Source organism: Eucyclogobius newberryi, unplaced genomic scaffold, assembly GCF_026437365.1.
Source record: "Eucyclogobius newberryi isolate DKJ021-1_F unplaced genomic scaffold, fEucNew1.0.hap1 SCAF_14, whole genome shotgun sequence".
Taxonomy (NCBI): domain Eukaryota; kingdom Metazoa; phylum Chordata; class Actinopteri; order Gobiiformes; family Gobiidae; genus Eucyclogobius; species Eucyclogobius newberryi.
In genome coordinates, this window is record NW_027315768.1 from 28,789,920 (window position 1) to 28,808,906 (window position 18,987).

An 18,987-nucleotide genomic window follows, 5' to 3' on the forward strand; every position below is an offset into this window, starting at 1 on the left:
ACATACCAGACACTTACCACAGTTCTGTCTGTGCCTCATGTAGCTGAAGGTGTTAGCGTTAGCATACGTCATGTAGCTGAAGGTGTTAGCGTTAGCATACGTCATGTAGCTGAAGGTGTTAGCGTTAGCATACGTACACCTATTCACCATGTTCTCTCATCTGTTATTATTTTAAACTGCATTTACAGATGAAATGTCTGTTGTTGGTCTTGAAATAAATGTCCCCTAAAAATGCGACTTATACTCCAGTGCGACTTATAAATGTTTTTTTCTTCTCTACTATGCATATTTTGGCTGGTGCGACTTATAAAAAATGACAAAAACAGCCGGATAAAAACAGTTACTTACATTTAGGTCAATTTTTTTGAACGATAGATTCAACTTAAACCACGTCATTTTGCTTCTAAAAATTGTCACGATTATTATTTTTGGTTCTAACGATTACCTTGTCTTTACCTCCACGACGAGGCGCGTTTATATTACAAACAACAAACTTTGATTTCTGTCCGTACCGGTGACGCTGTACGACCGCGAGTCCGCTCCGATGGTTTTCTGGATGGGAGTGAACGAGGAGGAGGAGGAGGTCGGTGTCACGTCGATGAAGAACCCGGAGACGGTGTCGGTTTTGGAGCGCCAGGTCAGCGTGATGGTCGAGTCGTTCACGTCGGAGATGCGCACGCGACGGGGCGGGCTGATGTCTGCAGGTTCAAATAATCAGAGACAAGCGTAGTTACACATAAGATCGGTTATGATTGTGCAAATGTTTAAGTCAATATAAGACAAAAGTGTTTATATTTGTTTTGTTAAATTATTATAGGAGACTAGGAGCACTTTAAGGTCTGTGGCTGATGTTTAGAATTAAAGTAGTAAAAATTGTTTCATGTAGAAATGTAATGATGCAGAATATAGTAAAAAATGTTGTCAATGTATATTAAAAATTCCAAGTCAACTGGATTATTTAATGAATTATCTTAGATCTTAGCATGTTACGGTATCTTGTGCATCTGGACTTTATATATTATGCTATTTTTTTTATCATAGTTTGAACATGGATGTTGACCAATCCAGTATTTTTCAACATTTTCTTGCGCAGCAGCACTTTTTTGTTTTTTTTTGTTGAAAATACACCATGCACCAAAAAGTTTTGAATAATTTCTTGCAATAGCAGTTGTTCTTGTTCCTTTTCCGACTCAGAAGTTTCCCCAGGACACTCCAAATGTAGTGCAATCAAATAACAGTGCAATAAGTTAATGATAACTAAAGGCTGAGTAGTGCTGACTATTCAGACTTTGTAAATTTTTAAGCTCCAAATGAACGTTTGACTCACTCTCCACAGTGGTGACTTCTCCTTGGACTGCTCGGCTGGTCAGAGAGTCTTTCAGAGCGTAAACATGGACTTCATAAGTGGTTGCAATCTATAACAAAAGAGAATTAAGCAAATCAGCATCTTAAAGGACAACTATTATGCATTATTTGTATTGTTATCATCCTTTAAACATGCTCTTGAGAACTTATTTGATATATATAGTCATATTTTAGAACTTTTTTTTAACATAACAAACAAAATTACATTTGAATCTCTGCTGTTTGCCCCTGGGACTAACTGAGGTTTGGCGCCCTCTACTGGCTGCAGAGGGAATTGCACGGTTAGTCCCATAGGAAACAGCAGAGATCCAAGTTGACCGTTTACCATGAGTCCAGAGACGTGCGCTTGCGTCGCGTCCGGGGCGAGATTCAGCTCTTTGGTAGGTCCACTTTTGTTTTTTGGGTTGACCACTACACGGTACCCGGTCAGCCCGCTGAGTCCACTGAGCCTGTTCTCCTGCCCCGTCCCGGACCAGCTCATGGTGAAGGAGGTGGGTCCCACGAGGGAGAACTGGAGGTTTGTGGGGGGAGAGATGGCTAAGAAGGGTAAAGAAATAGTACAATTTAACTAAAGTACAGACAAAAGCAACACCTGTTAAGGGCAAAATCCAGGACAAACCCAATGTTCAACTAGGTCTGGGCTAAATCTCATCTAAAAAGTCTATAATGTGACTAAATAAGGAACGAAAACAGGACTTAACCAGGAGATAACCATGACGGACCTAGGGACTAAACTCGGAAGTAAATAAGGTCTAAAGCATGGAATAAACTAAATCTGCACCAGGAATAAACCAAAACCAAATTAGAGATTAAACCAGGACTGAACCATCACTACAACGGAATAAACCAGGACTAAAGACACAGATAAAACAGGGACTAAACCAAGAACCCTGACAATAGCAGGACTAAACCAAGGACTAAACAATGAAGTCAAAGTTGACCAAACCATGGACAGAACCAAGACTAAATCAGGAACTAAATAAGGACTAAACAATGGACTAAATCAGGGATTTATCAGGTACGAAACCAGGTCCAAACAAAGGCTAAACCAAGACTAAACAAGGTACTAAACCATGGATCACACCAAGACTGAACCAGGGACTAAACAAGGAACTAAATCAGGACAACGCCAGAGACCAAACACGGCACTAAAATAGGCCTAAATCCGGATTAAGATCAAGTCTAAGGTAAAAACTGACTAAAAAACCCTCTCAACTCAACAAAAGCACAGGTTTGACTCACGTGTGGCCTGCACTCCGATCACTGGGGTGCTCTCCGTGTCGTCATGCAGAGCGATCACTTTGACCGTGTACTCTGTGCCCGGCTGAAGTCCGTAGATCACAGCGGACCCGGCGTCTCCTCTCGGGGCGGGGTACAGCTCTCGCTCCCCCTCCTCAGAACTGGTGTACAACACTCTGTAGGAGGTGACGATGCCCTCGGGACTGTCCCAGGTGATGCGCAGGGACGTGGAGTCCACGTCAGAGAAGCTCAAATCTTTAGGAAGATCCAGCTCTGGGAAAAAAAGGGAGAATACTTTGTAAATCTAATTGTTGTTTTTCTTATTTTGCAGTGAATTTACAGCAGAATTTTATTATTATTTTCATTCATATAGGGTTACTGTCACTTTAACCATATTGAATCACCCACTGCACTGTTCACTTTCTGCTCTACATATGTAAATTCAAGTGTAAATGTTGTGTACATAGTAAGCCTTTTTTCATCTTTTTTTTTAATCTTTTATTGTTATCCTATAGCAGATTTAAATTGTTTCTCTTTTTGACTTATATAGGTTGTTTTATCATTTTTCATTGTTTTATGTTGCACCAAATCACCAAAGCAAGTTCCTATGGTTGTGAAATCCGTTCATTAACAATAAACATTTCTTATTTTGATTACAGATTATAATCACTTGCAGATCTGAGCAATTTGGGAAAAATATTGAATAGCAATTTTTCCAGACAAACATTGTGATCGCGTTTAGATTTGCAATTTGTGTTTTAATCATCAGATTCTGTTCAAAGTTTACATTTTAAATTTGTCCGGGTAAATTTAGAGACTGAAGACATCACAACAGATCTTAACTACAGGACTAGCAGTTTTTAAGTAGAATAATGTACAATTACTATTATTATGTAAAATTGTGACTAAGATTCAAATACAAGCCACATGCGACTCTTGTCCTGGTTTAGTCCCTGGTTTAGTCCCTGGTTTAGTCCCTGGTTTATTAGTCCCTGGTTTAGTCCCTGGTTTAGTCCCTGGTTTAGTCCTGGTTTAGTCCTGGTTTAGTCCTGGTTTAGTCCCTGGTTTAGTCCCTGGTTTAGTCCTGGTTTAGTCCCTGGTTTAGTCCCTGGTTTAGTCCTGGTTTAGTCCCTGGTTTAGTCCCTGGTTTAGTCCCTGGTTTAGTCCTAGTTTAGTCCTGGTTTAGTCCTGGTTTAGTCCCTGGTTTAGTCCTGGTTTAGTCCTGATGTAGACTTGCTTTGGTCCTGGTCTAATCAAATCTAAACCTGACTAAACAAAGTCTACATGACGACTAAAATGGGCTCAATTTAGGACCAGACAATGTGAACAAACCCATGGTCTATATTCCAGGTTTAGTGCATTTACTTGCGATACATTAACCTTTATTCATATTTACCTTCCTAATTGAGTGAAAGTATTTAAACAGGTTTGTCACTGTTAAAAGCTTAGTTAAACTCACCGGTTACGGCCTTCACCTCCACAGGGGAGCTCTCTCCGTCTTGTCCCAGGGCAGACACACTGACCACATACTCTGAAGCAGGCATCAGCCCATGGAAGGTCATCTCTGTCTGGTCTAGGAAAAGAAGACAATGACCAAATATTACAATTCACCAAAATATACCTCCTAATGCAGGGTAGTATAGGATTATTAGCTGATCTGGAGTGTCTAACGTCTTCTTTATCATGAGAGAAAGAGTCAGACTGTTACACATTCAAAATCAAACGTTATCTATTGTTTTATCTAATATTTATTACTACATGGCTAAATATGGCGATCAGCACATCCATTTTAAAAGTGTCGGCCGCAAAAATCCATATTGGTCGTGCCATAATTCCATTCAACAAAAATCTCTACAATGTGTTGCATAAAATAGCAGTTGCTCTCATCGGATAGTGTCAGACTCCCTGAAGAATTGTCTTTATTACGTGTTAATTATTTACACAGAAATGGACTTTCTGATGTGCCAGTCTTAGATGATGGACTGTTCCAAACTAAAGGTGAAGACAACAATCCCTAAGAAATATATGTGGAAAATAGGAAAGAAACAAATGATTATTTTGCTTATCAATGACGGTAATAGAGATGATTCGTTTGGTTGATCTATTAATCGTTTAGAATGCAATATATCAGATGTTTACTCCATTTGACACAGATAAATCTTAAGTGGCGCCACATCCTGATGGATCATATATTATAGACAACATGGGTTTTGAATTAGTAGACGATTATTTACCTCAAAGTAATTTATTTGCATTTAATCGATTCACTTGTTTCTGCCCAAGTGGGAAAAATATCTGTCCCTTTGATAAACTTATTCGTCCAAAAACATATCTACCAAAGCCTATTATGTGTTTGAACTGTAAATATTATGCAAAGTCGCCTGACCTGGAGCGACCACTTCAGTGAAGGTGGGGCCCTGTCCGTTGCGTGGGACCCCCGTGACTCTGTATCCTTTGATGGGGCCCCGGGCCGGGCTCCACCTGACCGTAACGCTGTTGTCGTTCACCTCCTTCACCTCCATGTCCGAGGGGGAACCCACTCCTTCAAGCACAAGGACATAATCACGTTAAAATCAAACTGTGACGAACCAACAAGAGAGTAAGAGAGAAAATGTGAGAAAAGAAGATGGATTCTGTGACAATAAAATAACACAGAATCCATATAATAATAATCATCATCATCATCATACCAAACATGCTAACAACCATCATAATAACGTAAAAACAAACAAACATACATAGACATAGAGACGACAACAACAAGAACAACAAGAACAACAACACACACACAAATATATATAAGTCGCACCAGAGTATAAGTCAAAAATGCATATTAAAGAAGAAAAAAGGTAGAAATAAAGAGTTAATTTATCATTTCCATAGCGAATGTGAGTGATTTATCATTTAGTGTTGTAGTAACGTAAAAATCAATTATCAAAAGGTGAAAGACAATAACACAACAATGTAAAATACGGAATAAAAAATTCAATAAATCCTATAAATGTCTATATTTATATTTATTTCAGGGTGACCAAGAATATGTAAATAAGTATATATTTTACACGTTACAAGTTACTTAGGGCTGCAACGATTTATCAACTACAAAACGAAATAATCATAGTCGTATTTTGATGATCGTAATAGTTGTCTGGACTTGACAGACTGTAAAAAAGGACAAAAAAGGACAAAAAACAAGGAACTAAATCAGGACAGAGACAAAACGCGGGACTAAAATAGGCCTAAATCCGGATTAAGATCAAAAACTGACTAAAAAACCCTCTCAACTCAACAAAAGCACAGGTTTGACTCACGTGTGGCCTGCACTCCGATCACTGGGGTGCTCTCCGTGTCGTCATGCAGAGCGATCACTTTGACCGTGTACTCTGTGCCCGGCTGAAGTCCGTAGATCACAGCGGACCCGGCGTCTCCTCTCGGGGCGGGGTACAGCTCTCGCTCCCCCTCCTCAGAACTGGTGTACAACACTCTGTAGGAGGTGACGATGCCCTCGGGACTGTCCCAGGTGATGCGCAGGGACGTGGAGTCCACGTCAGAGAAGCTCAAATCTTTAGGACGAGCGAGGTCTGGGGGAAAAAAGAGAAAACGGGAGTAAATATTTTGTAATTTTCAATTTTTTTTTTCAATTTAGTTTCAAAGTTAGTACACTTCTGTTTAGAATTGCTCTGGAAGCGTTCACACTTCCTCGTTTGTCGGCCTTTAGTCGGACTAAACTCAAAACTAAACCTGGACTAGAACAGGACTGAACAAGGACAAATTAAGTCCAAATCAAGCCTAAAACGAGCTCAAATTAGGACCAAACAAGAACAAACATGAGCTCAGTAAAGTACCTGAAATTTGTATTATTCGACCAGAGTTAGCCGGAGAGTTTAATCCACCAGCTCTCTTCACGCAGTCATCATCGTGTCATGTAGAATGTATAGAATGAAGAGTTTTGTCTGTGTTTTTACTATTTTGGACGAACAGAACACGTCTTAAGTCGACTACAGCCAAATGTTAAGTCCTGATGTTGACTTTGATCCCGTTCCAGTCTTGTTTTAGTCATGTTCTAGTCCAGGTTTAGGTCCAGGTTCACTCATATTTTTAGACAGTTTTATACAGCAATGTTAGCCATAGTTCACTTTTATCATCCAAATTGGTTTTAGGTCATTAAAAACAGAATTTGGCTTAGTTAAACTCACCGGTTAAGGCGTTCACCTCCAGAGGGGAGCTCTCTCCGTCTTGTCCCAGGGCAGACACACTGACCACATACTCTGAAGCAGGCATCAGCCCATGGAAGGTAATCTCTGTTTGGTCTAGGAAAAGAAGACAAATATTCAGATTATATGACCAAATATGATCATAAACCAAAATATACTTAATCTACTGTGTAAGACTATAGGAAAATTGTCTAGCGTGTCCTTATAAGACATGGGAGAACGAGTGCCAGACAAAATCAATGATAACTGTTGCTTTATTCCCAATTAACAATCTATTATTACACCAAATATGCAGTTATATCATCTACCAGCACATCCAACCTCGTTTTCATATTATACATGAAGTAGCAGCAGTTGCTTTTATAGTTTCAGACTCCCTTAATATTTATTTTCCTGATGAATATTCCAGTTATTGACACTGACATTCACCAGCTTAAAGTCGATATTAAAGGTTCTAATGTATTTCTAATTGTGACTTAGTTTTATGGTATAGCACCTGTGGTAAATATTTATCACAGTTTTACTTCTGTTAAGTTTCTGTTTGTGAAGACATTTTTAAAAATAAGTGATTAAAATGGCTCCAAAACTGAAACCCTCTGTGATGTCATCAATGTGCGACGTGCCGTTGAAAACACAGACAATTCACACGTAACTGACACACTTTTCGGACAGTTTAAACGATCATTCAACTAAATACAGGTGTCATATGGTTTTATTGTTTGTCAAATCATAACTGATGTGTAATTTATATGGATTTTGGCTGTTGTTTACAGTATGGTTGCTAGGTAACAGAATTACCTCTACCTATGTCACATGAGCTGATCATGTCCGACCAGGAAGTACAATTATACACTTATTTATAACTTATAAAAATGGTCAAACTGGGGACAAAAAGGTAAAATATTTAGTAAAATCTGAAATATAATTGTGTTCACTGTCGTTTGCTCTTAACTAAACACGAAAAGTTAAAAGTCGCCTGACCTGGAGCGACCACTTCAGTGAAGGTGGGGCCCTGTCCGTTGCGTGGGACCCCCGTGACTCTGTATCCTTTGATGGGGCCCCGGGCCGGGCTCCACCTGACCGTAACGCTGTTGTCGTTCACCTCCTTCACCTCCATGTCCGAGGGGGAACCCACTCCTTCAAGCACAAGGACATAATCATGTTAAAATCAAACTGTGACGAACCAACAAGAGAGTAAAAAAGGTAGATCCTTCGGAAATAAAATCATACTCAAACAGAAATAGTTGTAGGCAAAAAGAGAAGCTAATTAGATCAGGTTTATTAATTGAAAATATTAAACGTTTAAAGAAAAAGCAGATTTTTCTATTGTTGTCTCAAAATGTAATGTGTTTTGTAGTAAATGTTGTCACTATTTGCATGATTTTTGACATAAATATAATCAAAAAAGGAAAATATAATGGTAATAATTGACTATATTGCACAAGTAACCCATTTATTTGCCTAAAACATGAGTTAAGAGGTACTTATAGTGTGAGACAATACAATTTTGCTAAAATAAAGTAAAACCTACGAAATATGTACAATAATGCACAAACAAATCCCATCTTAAAAATCCCAACTATACAGTACTTCACCAAGAAAAACTACATCGAGTGGAGAAAGTACATGTTTTTAGACGCACACAAGTCAAGTCGAGGTTAGTAATATTCTGCTGTGTGTTTTACCGGTCTTGTGTGTGACGTAGATGGGCGTGGAGGAGGCGGGGCTGTCTCCTCGTCCCGTCACGGCGTAAATGGTGACGGTGTAGTCAGTGCCCGGGTTCAGATTGTTGATGGTGGCCATGGACTGAGAACCAGGAACCGTGAACTCTTTGGGGTTACTGTGGCCACCTGCCAAACAAAACACAGCTCAGACTTTATTTCTGTGAATTCTCAAATAAAGGACTTTAAAGGAAATAAAAGGATCTTTGTAAAGAATTTGAATGTCCTTTGGTCATTTAGTAAGTGGCAGATACAATTCAGTCTCATGTTTTCTATAATTACAGATTTGTCACAAGATGATTTTGAGATGTATTTTCAAAATTATTACTGTATTAGATCATTTTTTTTCATTTAAAACTGTATATTTTAGTGAAATTAGGTGAGATAACACAATAAACCACTAAAACACATGCAAATACATTGAATTTTAATTGATTTTTTATTAATTTTACTGGTTTACCACTTGAAATTATTACAGATGTCTATTTCATTTTACTGTGGGGGTCCTGATTCGGTTGGATGGTAAGTTTGGGGGTCCCAGCCTGACAACTTTGGGAACCTCTGTCTCAGTTTACCAATTTTTTTTTAATCAGTCGAGAAGCTTTTTTTTTTTAACATTATAAGGATTTATTTACACAACAGTAGAATGGGGAAAGAATGGATTGAGTTTTTCTGAGTTTTAGGAGCAATCGAAAAGTCCAATTACCGTATTCTCTTGCTGTTTGATACGACTTATCTGTGTAATTAGTAGTTTTGCATGACATTTTAATAGTTTTTTTACCTTTTGCCAGTGCTTTTCCCTCTGTTTTGCATGTCTTTAGGCAACCAAGTATTTCCTCCGTACAATGAGGGTTCGACGTCTCAGTTTTCTCTTGTTCTTTTTCACAATTTCACTCATACCTTATAACAATTCACATTTTTATCTACAATGAAACTATATTTTACCTTATTGTCTCTATCTGGGCTCAAAACCATGCACAATCTTTCCTTTTAAAGTCAGTTTTATAATAATTATTTTTTGTTTATATTCATTTTTATTGTGATTTCAATCCATCTTTATCATGTTTCACAAATAATAAACTTGCCTTATAGTGATATACCCGTTCATAACTACAGACATTGACATTTCAAAAACCCTCACCAGTTTCTCCATGTGTGATCCTGTAGTACCGCACGGTGACAGGGGGGGCGTCCCAGCGCACGGTGATGCTTGTCGGACTCGAATCCAGAACTTTCAGGTCTGTCGGAGCGTCAGAGACTGCAGAGAAAGAGGAGGATGCACTAGTAAAACCAGGATATCGGTTCAAAGACACTGGGTCAGTGTCATATCTAAATGAATGTACCAGAACGTCTCATACAGTTTGAGTTTGAGTCTCTGTGGTGCCTTAAAGAATACACGATGGTTAAAAAACAGAATTGGACCCATTTTGTTATACCGTATTTTACGGACTGTCAGTCATAGTTTTGGCCGGGGTGCGACTTATACTTATATTTATACTTATAAACTTGTACGTATACTCTGGAGCGACTTATATGTGATATTATTTGTTATTTTCACATTTGCAACCGCATTTCATTCTCCAGTGCGACTTATATATGTTTTTTGTCTTCTCTATTATGCATTTTTTGGCTGCGACTTATACTCCAGTGCGACTTATATATGTTTTTTTCTTCTCTATTATGTATTTTTGGGCTGCGACTTATACTCCGGTGAGACTTATAGTTATAAAATAGGGTGTTTTAAGGAAATAAATGTTATTTTCAGTCCCTGCTCTCTGCACATATTGAAACTCAAAATGTTGTATCGTTGCATCCCTAAAAATCACCACTAAACTGCATATAAAATTGAAAAATAAATGTCGTTTTTTGTTGTTTTTAGAGCAGTACAATGTATTTAATTACCACATTTATTCATTTTTAAGTGAACTAATATTTTCTCGACTCGTTTAGAACCGCTTACTTGTCTTCTGCTTGTCGCTGATGGGAACGCTCTCGCGGACGCCGTTAACTGCCGTGATGTTGACGATGTATTCGGTGTCTGGGGCCAGCCCGGTGACGGTGTAGTGGTTCCGGGACGGGGGCAGTCTCTCCTCCTTGGTGCGCCCTCCGGTGGACATTTGGTAGCGGATTCTGTAGCCCGTGATCCTGCTCTGAGGCGGCAGCCAGTGGATGGTGAAGGCGGTGGTGTAGATCTCAGAGAAACGCAGGCCCACGGGAGAGTCCAACGCTGAGGAAAGAGGAGACGTTACATCAATTATTGTGATGTTACTATTACTATTTGACAATAAAAATAATCTCAGCCATAGTTTGATAATCGTACAACAGGTACCTGAAGATAGACTCTACTTATCGTGATGAAATGTTACAAATTTAGCCCATTTTAGTCCTGATGTGGATGTGTTTGGCCCTGTTCAAGTCCTTGTTTAGTCCTGATCTAGCACTGGTTTAGTTTAGGGTTTATTCCTGGTTTAATCCTAGTTTTGATGTGAAAAAGAGTGAAAACAGCTTCAAACGATGCAAAAAGTAATGTTTTATAGCAAAAAAAGTGGCATTGTTACATCAAATACATGTTTTTTTTAATAATACTTTAAGTATTCTTTATCTAGAAGCCTTCAGTCACCATATGTCTGCCTTTATTTGGCTAAAAATGTATTTAAAAAGTTTAATCAAAGCTCTAAATGTAATTTCAGAGCATTTTCATCTGAACAGACTAAATGACTAAATGGTGACGAGAAAGTTACAGGTACAAGATCATTTTCATCATGTAAAAAAATGGTTGTCAAAACATTACAACGTATTCAAAGGGCAAAATGGCAGTTTGACCACAGACTTCCCCACAGACTCCACCACAGACTTCACCACAGACTCCACCACAGACTCCACCACAGACTCCACCACAGACTCCACCACAGACTCCACCACAGACTCCACCACAGACTCCACCACAGACTTCACCACAGACTTCACCACAGACTCCACCACAGACTTCACCACAGACTTCACCACAGACTTCACCACAGACTCCACCACAGACTTCACCACAGACTTCACCACAGACTTCACCACAGACTCCACCACAGACTCCACCACAGACTCCACCACAGACTCCACCACAGACTCCACCACAGACTCCACCACAGACTTCACCACAGACTCCACCACAGACTCCACCACAGACTTCACCACAGACTCCACCACAGACTCCACCACAGACTCCACCACAGACTTCACCACAGACTTCACCACAGACTTCACCACAGACTTCACCACAGACTTCACCACAGACTCCACCACAGACTCCACCACAGACTTCACCACAGACTTCACCACAGACTTCACCACAGACTTCACCACAGACTCCACCACAGACTCCACCACAGACTCCACCACAGACTTCACCACAGACTCCACCACAGACTCCACCACAGACTCCACCACAGACCTCCCCACACCAACACATTCGTTCATCAGCTTCGCCGTTAAGACTCACCCGTTTTCATGGTTCCGACCACGGGCGAGCTCTCCCTCTGCTCGTAGACGCACACCACGCTGACCAGATACTCCGTGTTTGGCAGCAGATCTACGGACAACAACGCGTACGTACAATATAACACCGGATACTCTCGGATACTGCAGTTACGTGGAGTAAACCGCGTGTGCACTCACGCCTCAGCACGACACTATTCTCCGTTCCCCCGACGCTGGTCTCGGTGTTGTCGTCTTCGTCGTCGATGGGGTGATACCTACGAACAAAGAGGCAAAGGTGTATTTATTTATTCAGCACCGTCATCCATGATAAGTTAGAGAATAATACGGCTTCATACCTGATTAAGTAGCTGTTAATGTCGGATTTATTTGGCACGTGAGGGGCGACCCACGAGGCTTGAAGCGTGTTCGGTCCAGATTGTCCAAAAGTCAAACCAGTCGGCGCTGGCACGGCTATAAACAAACAAAAAATACATAAATTCAGATTGCAATGTAAATGTGTATGTATGTAATGTAAAGTAAGGTCTAGAGCAGGGGTGGGCAATTATTTTCCTCCGAGGGCCATATTCGAATCCAGGCAAGTAGCGGAGGGCCCATCGATCATTGGTGTGAAAAAATAAATTAAAATAAATAAAATATCAAATAAAATATCACTTTTCTGTCAGATATAGGCTATTGAATATATTATTTAATTTATTTCACGTCATATTTATTAGGATACAAGTGCAGACAGATGCCTGAGGGCAAAAAAGGAAAATATTGTTTTTTTTAATATTACATGCCATAAGGCGGGCCAGATTATAAAGACAAACGGGCCACATGTGGCCCGCGGGCCTTAGTTTGCCCACCCCTGGTCTAAAGTCTAAGTTAAGTGTTTGGATTGGATAAGACAAACGTTCATATTGCATATTTCCCTTTGTCTGTGTGCGACGGAGAAGATTTACTGTTTAAAGTTTTATTCTCGTCTTTACACGTCAGGGAACAAGTCAAACTGAGCCCTGTTGCTACGATGAAAACGCTCCGACCGAAACCAGATGTGGAACACGTGGAGACAGGCATGACTGAACTGTTAAGCGGACGACGCAGCGTGACGCACACTTACGACAACAGGCTTAACGGGCAGCGGTTGACAGAGCTGCTCAGAGTTAACGCCGAGCAGATTTGATTGTGCGACTTAAGGACTTTCCCACACATGAAGCTTGTTATGAAGGGAATCAGATTGTACAAGTACTTAAGGGGTAAATGCTGCTAAAATGGGGTTTATTGGATTGAGCGTTGTTGCTGTAAAATCCTCTGCGTACTTTCCTCTGTGGGGCAAGTCTTACAAAAGGAATGAAGTAAGTGTATGATTAAATTACATCAGTGATAAACCCGGGCAATAGGTTTTCTTATTACTTAGTCACAAAACAGAATAATAACTGTATGTTTTAGATACAACAACTGGTATCATCTTTTTATGGCTTTACAATTCGTCTCTCTTTCTCTTTAAATGGTGTTTTGAATCAATTAACAATCAATAATACATTTTTATGGAAGTACAAATAATAAAAAGACTGACTTGAGTTTAAATCACAACAAATTCAAACACATTCATTTTCTACCGCTTGTTCCCTTTCGGGGTCGCGGGTGACTGGAGCCTATCCCAGTGACTTTGGGCCATAGGCGAGGTACATCCTGGACAGAGGCCAACTCGTCGCAGGGTTAACACAGAGACATTACAGACAGTTCACTCACACGTTCATTCACTTGGACCAATTTAGAGTCACCAATGTTGCCTAACACATGCATGTCTTTGGAGGAGGAGAACATGCAGACTCCACCCAGAGAGATCATGTGATGTTGGTCTGGTCCGGGATTCGAACCCTTGATCTCCTTCTTGGGAGGCAAGAGCGCTAACCGCCTTTGCCACCGATTCAAACAGCACAAAAAAAACGTATAGATTCGCAGGTTAAAAAACGACCTGCTTCCCATACTTACATACTGTATTTGTAAAGGTGCACTATGTAACTTTTCTTTATCCTGGAGCGCTCGCTGGTAGAAAAGTCTTCAAAGATAATGAGCGAGATCGACAATGACATTGGCGTGGCAGTTTAGAATAGATAACTACCTTCACAACCTTTTCCACACAGATTTACCAAGGTATTTTTCGAGCAATAAAATCCCCCGTAATGGAATCAGTGCATTATAGAAGAGTTTAACGCCAACTGTGGAACATTCCAGGCAAAGAAATGACATCTCCAGGGAGACGGGCAGGTGGCCAACCCTCCGCCTCCGCCACGCGACAGACTTTCAGCTCGACGATCGTAACTCGGACAGAAAAGAGCGCATCAAACCCCCGCGTCACTCACACGTCTGCTGCGTCAGCGTGGTGGGCTCGCTCTCCCCGTGCTCCGTCACCGTGATCACGCTGATGTCGTAGTCGATGCCCGGCTCCAGCCCGCGGACGGTGTAGAACCCGGCGCTCGGCTGCACCGTGTCCTCGAATATGGGCAGGCTCTCTCCCGCCGCCACCACCGTGATCCTGTAGCCGGTGACGGACGTGACGTTGTGCGGCGACCAGCGCAGGCTAATGGTCGTGTCCCCGACGTCATCGAAGGACAGGTCGGTCAACTGTGGCACTTCTGGTTACGGGTGGGGGAGGAAAAACGACACGCAAAACATACAGAGAGGAGCAGAAGAAGAGAGATAGAAGCAGGTTAGGACGAGTGTTAAAAACTTTCAGTAGCGTGCGATTGTAAGACACTATTGGAAGAACAAATGCTTTGCCCATGACATAAAATTTATGAGTCAGTCAATGCATCACAAGCATTGAGGACTGTAAAGATATGGGTAGCATTAGCTTAGCGCGCTAGCACAGCGGTTCTCAAATGGTCCGATTAAAAGACTCAGTTTCAAGCGTCATCAGTGTGTTGAAAAGGTTTGGTCGGTGTTTTATGTCCAAATCCATGATGTATTAAAGGTTCAAAAATCACAGAGAGGCTTTGATTTTGTCTTCAATGTACTTTAATGTACATTTTACTTTTTATTTTTACCCAAAATGTTGTTTTATCTTGTAAAGAGGCACCAATTTCTCAAATTGAGCCTCTGTTTATGCTAACGTTTTATCAAATCCACTCCAATGCAGCACATAGTAATGTTCTATATTCTTAAAACACTCTTTTTCCACAGTTTATTCGATTATTTTGTATTATTATGTCACTACAACCTTTATGGCATGGTTGCAATTGGCCCATTTTTTTCTCAAGACCATTTGAAAACCACAAATATATAATCCTACTTTTGTTGCGTACCAAACGTTAGCGCAACAAAGAGCAAGTTGTTACTAAAATACAGAACGTTAATAAGCTTTAGTGCTTTAAATGTTACGTTATTTCAATTGACAAACACTTTATACACACACAACACAGAATTCTAGCTTCGACCTACACTGTCGCCCATGACCTTTACCTCTTCATTAAATGTTCGTCACAAACACAAACGCTTTTGCCTGAACGTTGCCTCACCGGGTGTAATGGTGGTGTAGACGGGGGCGCTCTCCAGATCGTCTTTCACCGTGACCACGCTGACGTTGTACTCGATGCCTGGGCTGAGGTTATCCAGAGTGCACGAAGTCTGCCCGGCCTTGACGAACTCCTCCACACTGTTCCCCTGCTGGCTGTTTGTGGGAGTGCACATCACCCTGTAGCCGGTTATGTCTGCGAGAAGAAGGCACGTTTTACAGTCTGTCGGGACAAGTATGTGTTAGATAATGTCGTGTACGCGGCGCTGTCACGATATCGAATGGAATGGTGTTATGAGTATTGTGAGAAAGAACATCACGATTAGTCATGATTATTGAGACAAAACAACAGTGAAATCTCTCATTTTCTCTCATTTTCTCTCATTCCCGTTGTCTAAAATGTTGCTGTTTGTGACCAGTTTTACGAAATTGAACTTGACATGACAATATAAAGTTAAATTTGACAAAAACATTCTTATAAAAACAGTTATTTACATTTAGGTCATTTTTTCTAACTATATATTCTACAAAAAAGATGTAATTTTGCTTCTAAAATTGTCACAATGATAGTTTTTTGGTTCTTACGATTATATTGTTACCTAAATAGTCACGATTATCGATTAAATGAATAATCTTGACACTCCTACCTGTATGCGCTGACGTTTGATTTATTTTAACACTGGAGTACAATTGTTTTTAAAGGTATAGAATATTCTGGACTTTCATTTTAGTGCAGGGAAGCAATTTAAAAGTTTTTAAATTGCACTCATTATTTAATGGAGCTTAACAGTGACTTCGCAAAAACTTGGTGTCCGGAAGTAAATTTTCCATTCATTTTTCCCGTGGACTTTCCGTAAAAAAATCAGCAACGTTGTAACCCATCATTTCATCTATTTAAAGTCTATTTCTGAAACTTCATGAGCCACTAAGGTATTAAAACACTCACACATAGACATAAAAGCTTCCTCTTCTTTTTCCGCACAACCAGTCAATAAAAGAATATTACTAAACACTTTTAAACAAATCATCTTCTTAATTGAATCGACCAAAGTACCAAGAGATCCTAACAACTATACAGTGTTGAAACTATCCATACAACTCTAAAAACACGACTTTTTAAATGTTTTTGATGGAGTCCGGGTCCAGACCTGGTGCTTCGGTGCTGCTCCACTGCACCGTGACCTCTCCTGACCCTGGTTTGGACTCCAGGTTCAAGTCAGTGGGAGGAGACAGAGCTGTGGGAGGACAAGCCAAATCAGCATCAGATCAAACACCTCACACCTGAGTTTTCATTTCCCTTACGTGTGATAACTCGTTTGGTGACGGGCGTGCCCTGCTCCTCTCCGTTGATCACCGGCTGGACGCTGTAGGTGTACTCCACTCCAGGAGTCAGGCCGGAGATGTAGATGCTTCCGGAGTCAGAGGTCACGTCCCGAGGCGCCTCTCCTCCCTGACTGGTGCGCACCGTCAACTGAAATGTGATGGGACAAGAGACGTTTAGAGAGGAGACAGAGAGAAGAGGTGAAAGAGGGCGAAAGGAAGGGAAGTAAAGATAAAGAAGTGTGAGCGAGGAGAAGAGTAGATCGATCCAGAGAGAAGAGATGAGGAGGGTAAAAGGAAGGGAAGTAAAGTAAAGAAATATGAGCGAGAGAGAGGGAGAGAGAGAGAGAGAGCAAGAGAGAGAAGAGATGAGGAGGGTAAAAGGAAGGGAAGTAAAGTAAAGAAATATGAGAGAGAGAGAGGGAGAGAGAGAGAGAGAGAGAGAGAGAGAGAAGAGATGAGGAGGGTAAAAGGAAGGGAAGTAAAGTAAAGAAATATGAGCGAGAGAGAGGGAGAGAGAGAGATAGAGAGAAGAGATGAGGAGGGTAAAAGGAAGGGAAGTAAAGTAAAGAAATATGAGAGAGAGAGAGGGAGAGAGAGAGAGAGAGAGAAGAGATGAAAGAGGGTAAAAGGAAGGGAAGTAAAGTAAAGAAATATGAGAGAGAAAGGGGGAGGAAGAAGAGTAGATAGAGAGAGAGAGAGAAAGAAGAGAGAGAGAGAGAGAGAGAGAGAGAGAGAGAGAGAGAGAGAGAGAGAGAGAGAGAGAGAGAGAGAGAGATGTAGGAGTGAAAGGAAGAGAAAAGGGAAATAAAGATAAATAATTATGAGAAAGGGGTTTAAGGGGGGAGAAAGATGAGTAGAAAGAGAGAGAGAGAGAGAGAGAGAGAGGGAAATAAAGATCAAGACATATGAGAGAAAGCAGCTACTTAGGGGCTCAAAGCCACCCAAGGGTCCCCAGGAGAACCTACAAACTTATTACAAACTAAGAAAACATGTTGCCTGCTGGAGGGCCCCTTCTATACTTTTCTTGGACCTGGTGTTCTTAGCAGGGCTGTAGTCGACTAAAGAAATATTCTTGGTCAACTAAAAACACGGCTGATTAGTCGACTAAAAGGGGGCGTGGCAAAAGCGATCAAAATTATGAATAATCTTCATGTATCTGACCCAAACGTCACTCAAGCATCTACAACTGCACAGGAGCTCAAGCAAAACACACTATTTATACAGAAAAGTACTTGAGTATGTTATAGGAATATATAAGTTAGATTAAACTCATGATTCAGCCAAACTCACTCCATATATTATATTTTTGCTGTCGTCCCACAAAAACGTAAATAAATAATTAGTCAACTAATACAAATTTTGTCCAGCTAAACCGATATCGACCGATTAATCGACTAAACGACAAGACGATTACAGCAGAGTTCTTACACCTTCCTATCTCTTTTTCGTACGCACAGTATTTTTATTTGGTGTTGGTAGTACAAATATAGTTCGTGGATGTGATTACAGCTGTACGCAGATAATCCAACTCCAGCAGCAGTGAAATGACGAGGGCCCCTGGCAACTTTAACTTCGGGCCCCCTGAAGGCTTGATCCGGCCCTGCATGGATCCATAAACAATCCTCACAGAGTAAATGAGGCTCACCTTGTACCCGACGCGTGGAACTGGAGTCCAGGAGACCACGATGGAAGTGTCAGTGACATCGGTGCTGAACACGGGAGCGTTGCCCATCGCCGGAGCTACAGACGCAAAGAGAAACAAATATATACATTACATTTATTATGGCAATCGATAAGTCTAGCGATTATTCTTTCGATCAGCCGATTAGTTGTTTAGAACGCGAAGCAATTTTATCCAGATGAAGCTGAATATAATGAGGAGGTGGAGATATTTTCAATGGGTGTTTTCATTAAAAACATTTTTTTTAGTTGATTTCTGCTCTTTCTGGGTGATAAACCTCTTCTGTCAGACAACGGCATGTTTTGGAGTCTGGGTATCGACCAGTTAACGATTTTTCCAATACTGTATTTTCTGAACTATAATTCGCAGCAGCCAAAAAATGCATAATAGACAAGAAAAAAACATATATAAGTTGCACTGGAGTATGAAATGCAGTTGCAAGTGTGAAAATAACAAATA

The 18,987-nt window shown here is 40.7% G+C and overlaps 1 protein-coding gene across 1 annotated transcript in view; it reads right to left on the reverse strand.

The window, feature by feature from the left end:
* The window catches only part of fn1a (fibronectin 1a), a 71,193-nt gene that overhangs the window by 9,600 nt on the left and 42,606 nt on the right, over positions 1–18,987 (reverse strand). The window contains exons 21-40 of the mRNA XM_072445191.1: positions 18,493–18,587; positions 16,827–16,995; positions 16,673–16,759; positions 15,529–15,720; positions 14,374–14,646; positions 12,364–12,478; positions 12,206–12,282; positions 12,030–12,119; positions 10,500–10,766; positions 9,681–9,797; positions 8,504–8,668; positions 7,800–7,955; positions 6,801–6,914; positions 5,916–6,185; positions 4,991–5,146; positions 4,064–4,177; positions 2,608–2,877; positions 1,691–1,902; positions 1,328–1,415; positions 513–698 (exon numbers count right to left, since the gene is read on the reverse strand). Coding sequence (XP_072301292.1) covers positions 513–698; positions 1,328–1,415; positions 1,691–1,902; positions 2,608–2,877; positions 4,064–4,177; positions 4,991–5,146; positions 5,916–6,185; positions 6,801–6,914; positions 7,800–7,955; positions 8,504–8,668; positions 9,681–9,797; positions 10,500–10,766; positions 12,030–12,119; positions 12,206–12,282; positions 12,364–12,478; positions 14,374–14,646; positions 15,529–15,720; positions 16,673–16,759; positions 16,827–16,995; positions 18,493–18,587 — 3,213 coding nt within the window. The remainder of the gene's footprint in view (positions 1–512; positions 699–1,327; positions 1,416–1,690; positions 1,903–2,607; positions 2,878–4,063; positions 4,178–4,990; positions 5,147–5,915; positions 6,186–6,800; positions 6,915–7,799; positions 7,956–8,503; positions 8,669–9,680; positions 9,798–10,499; positions 10,767–12,029; positions 12,120–12,205; positions 12,283–12,363; positions 12,479–14,373; positions 14,647–15,528; positions 15,721–16,672; positions 16,760–16,826; positions 16,996–18,492; positions 18,588–18,987) is intronic.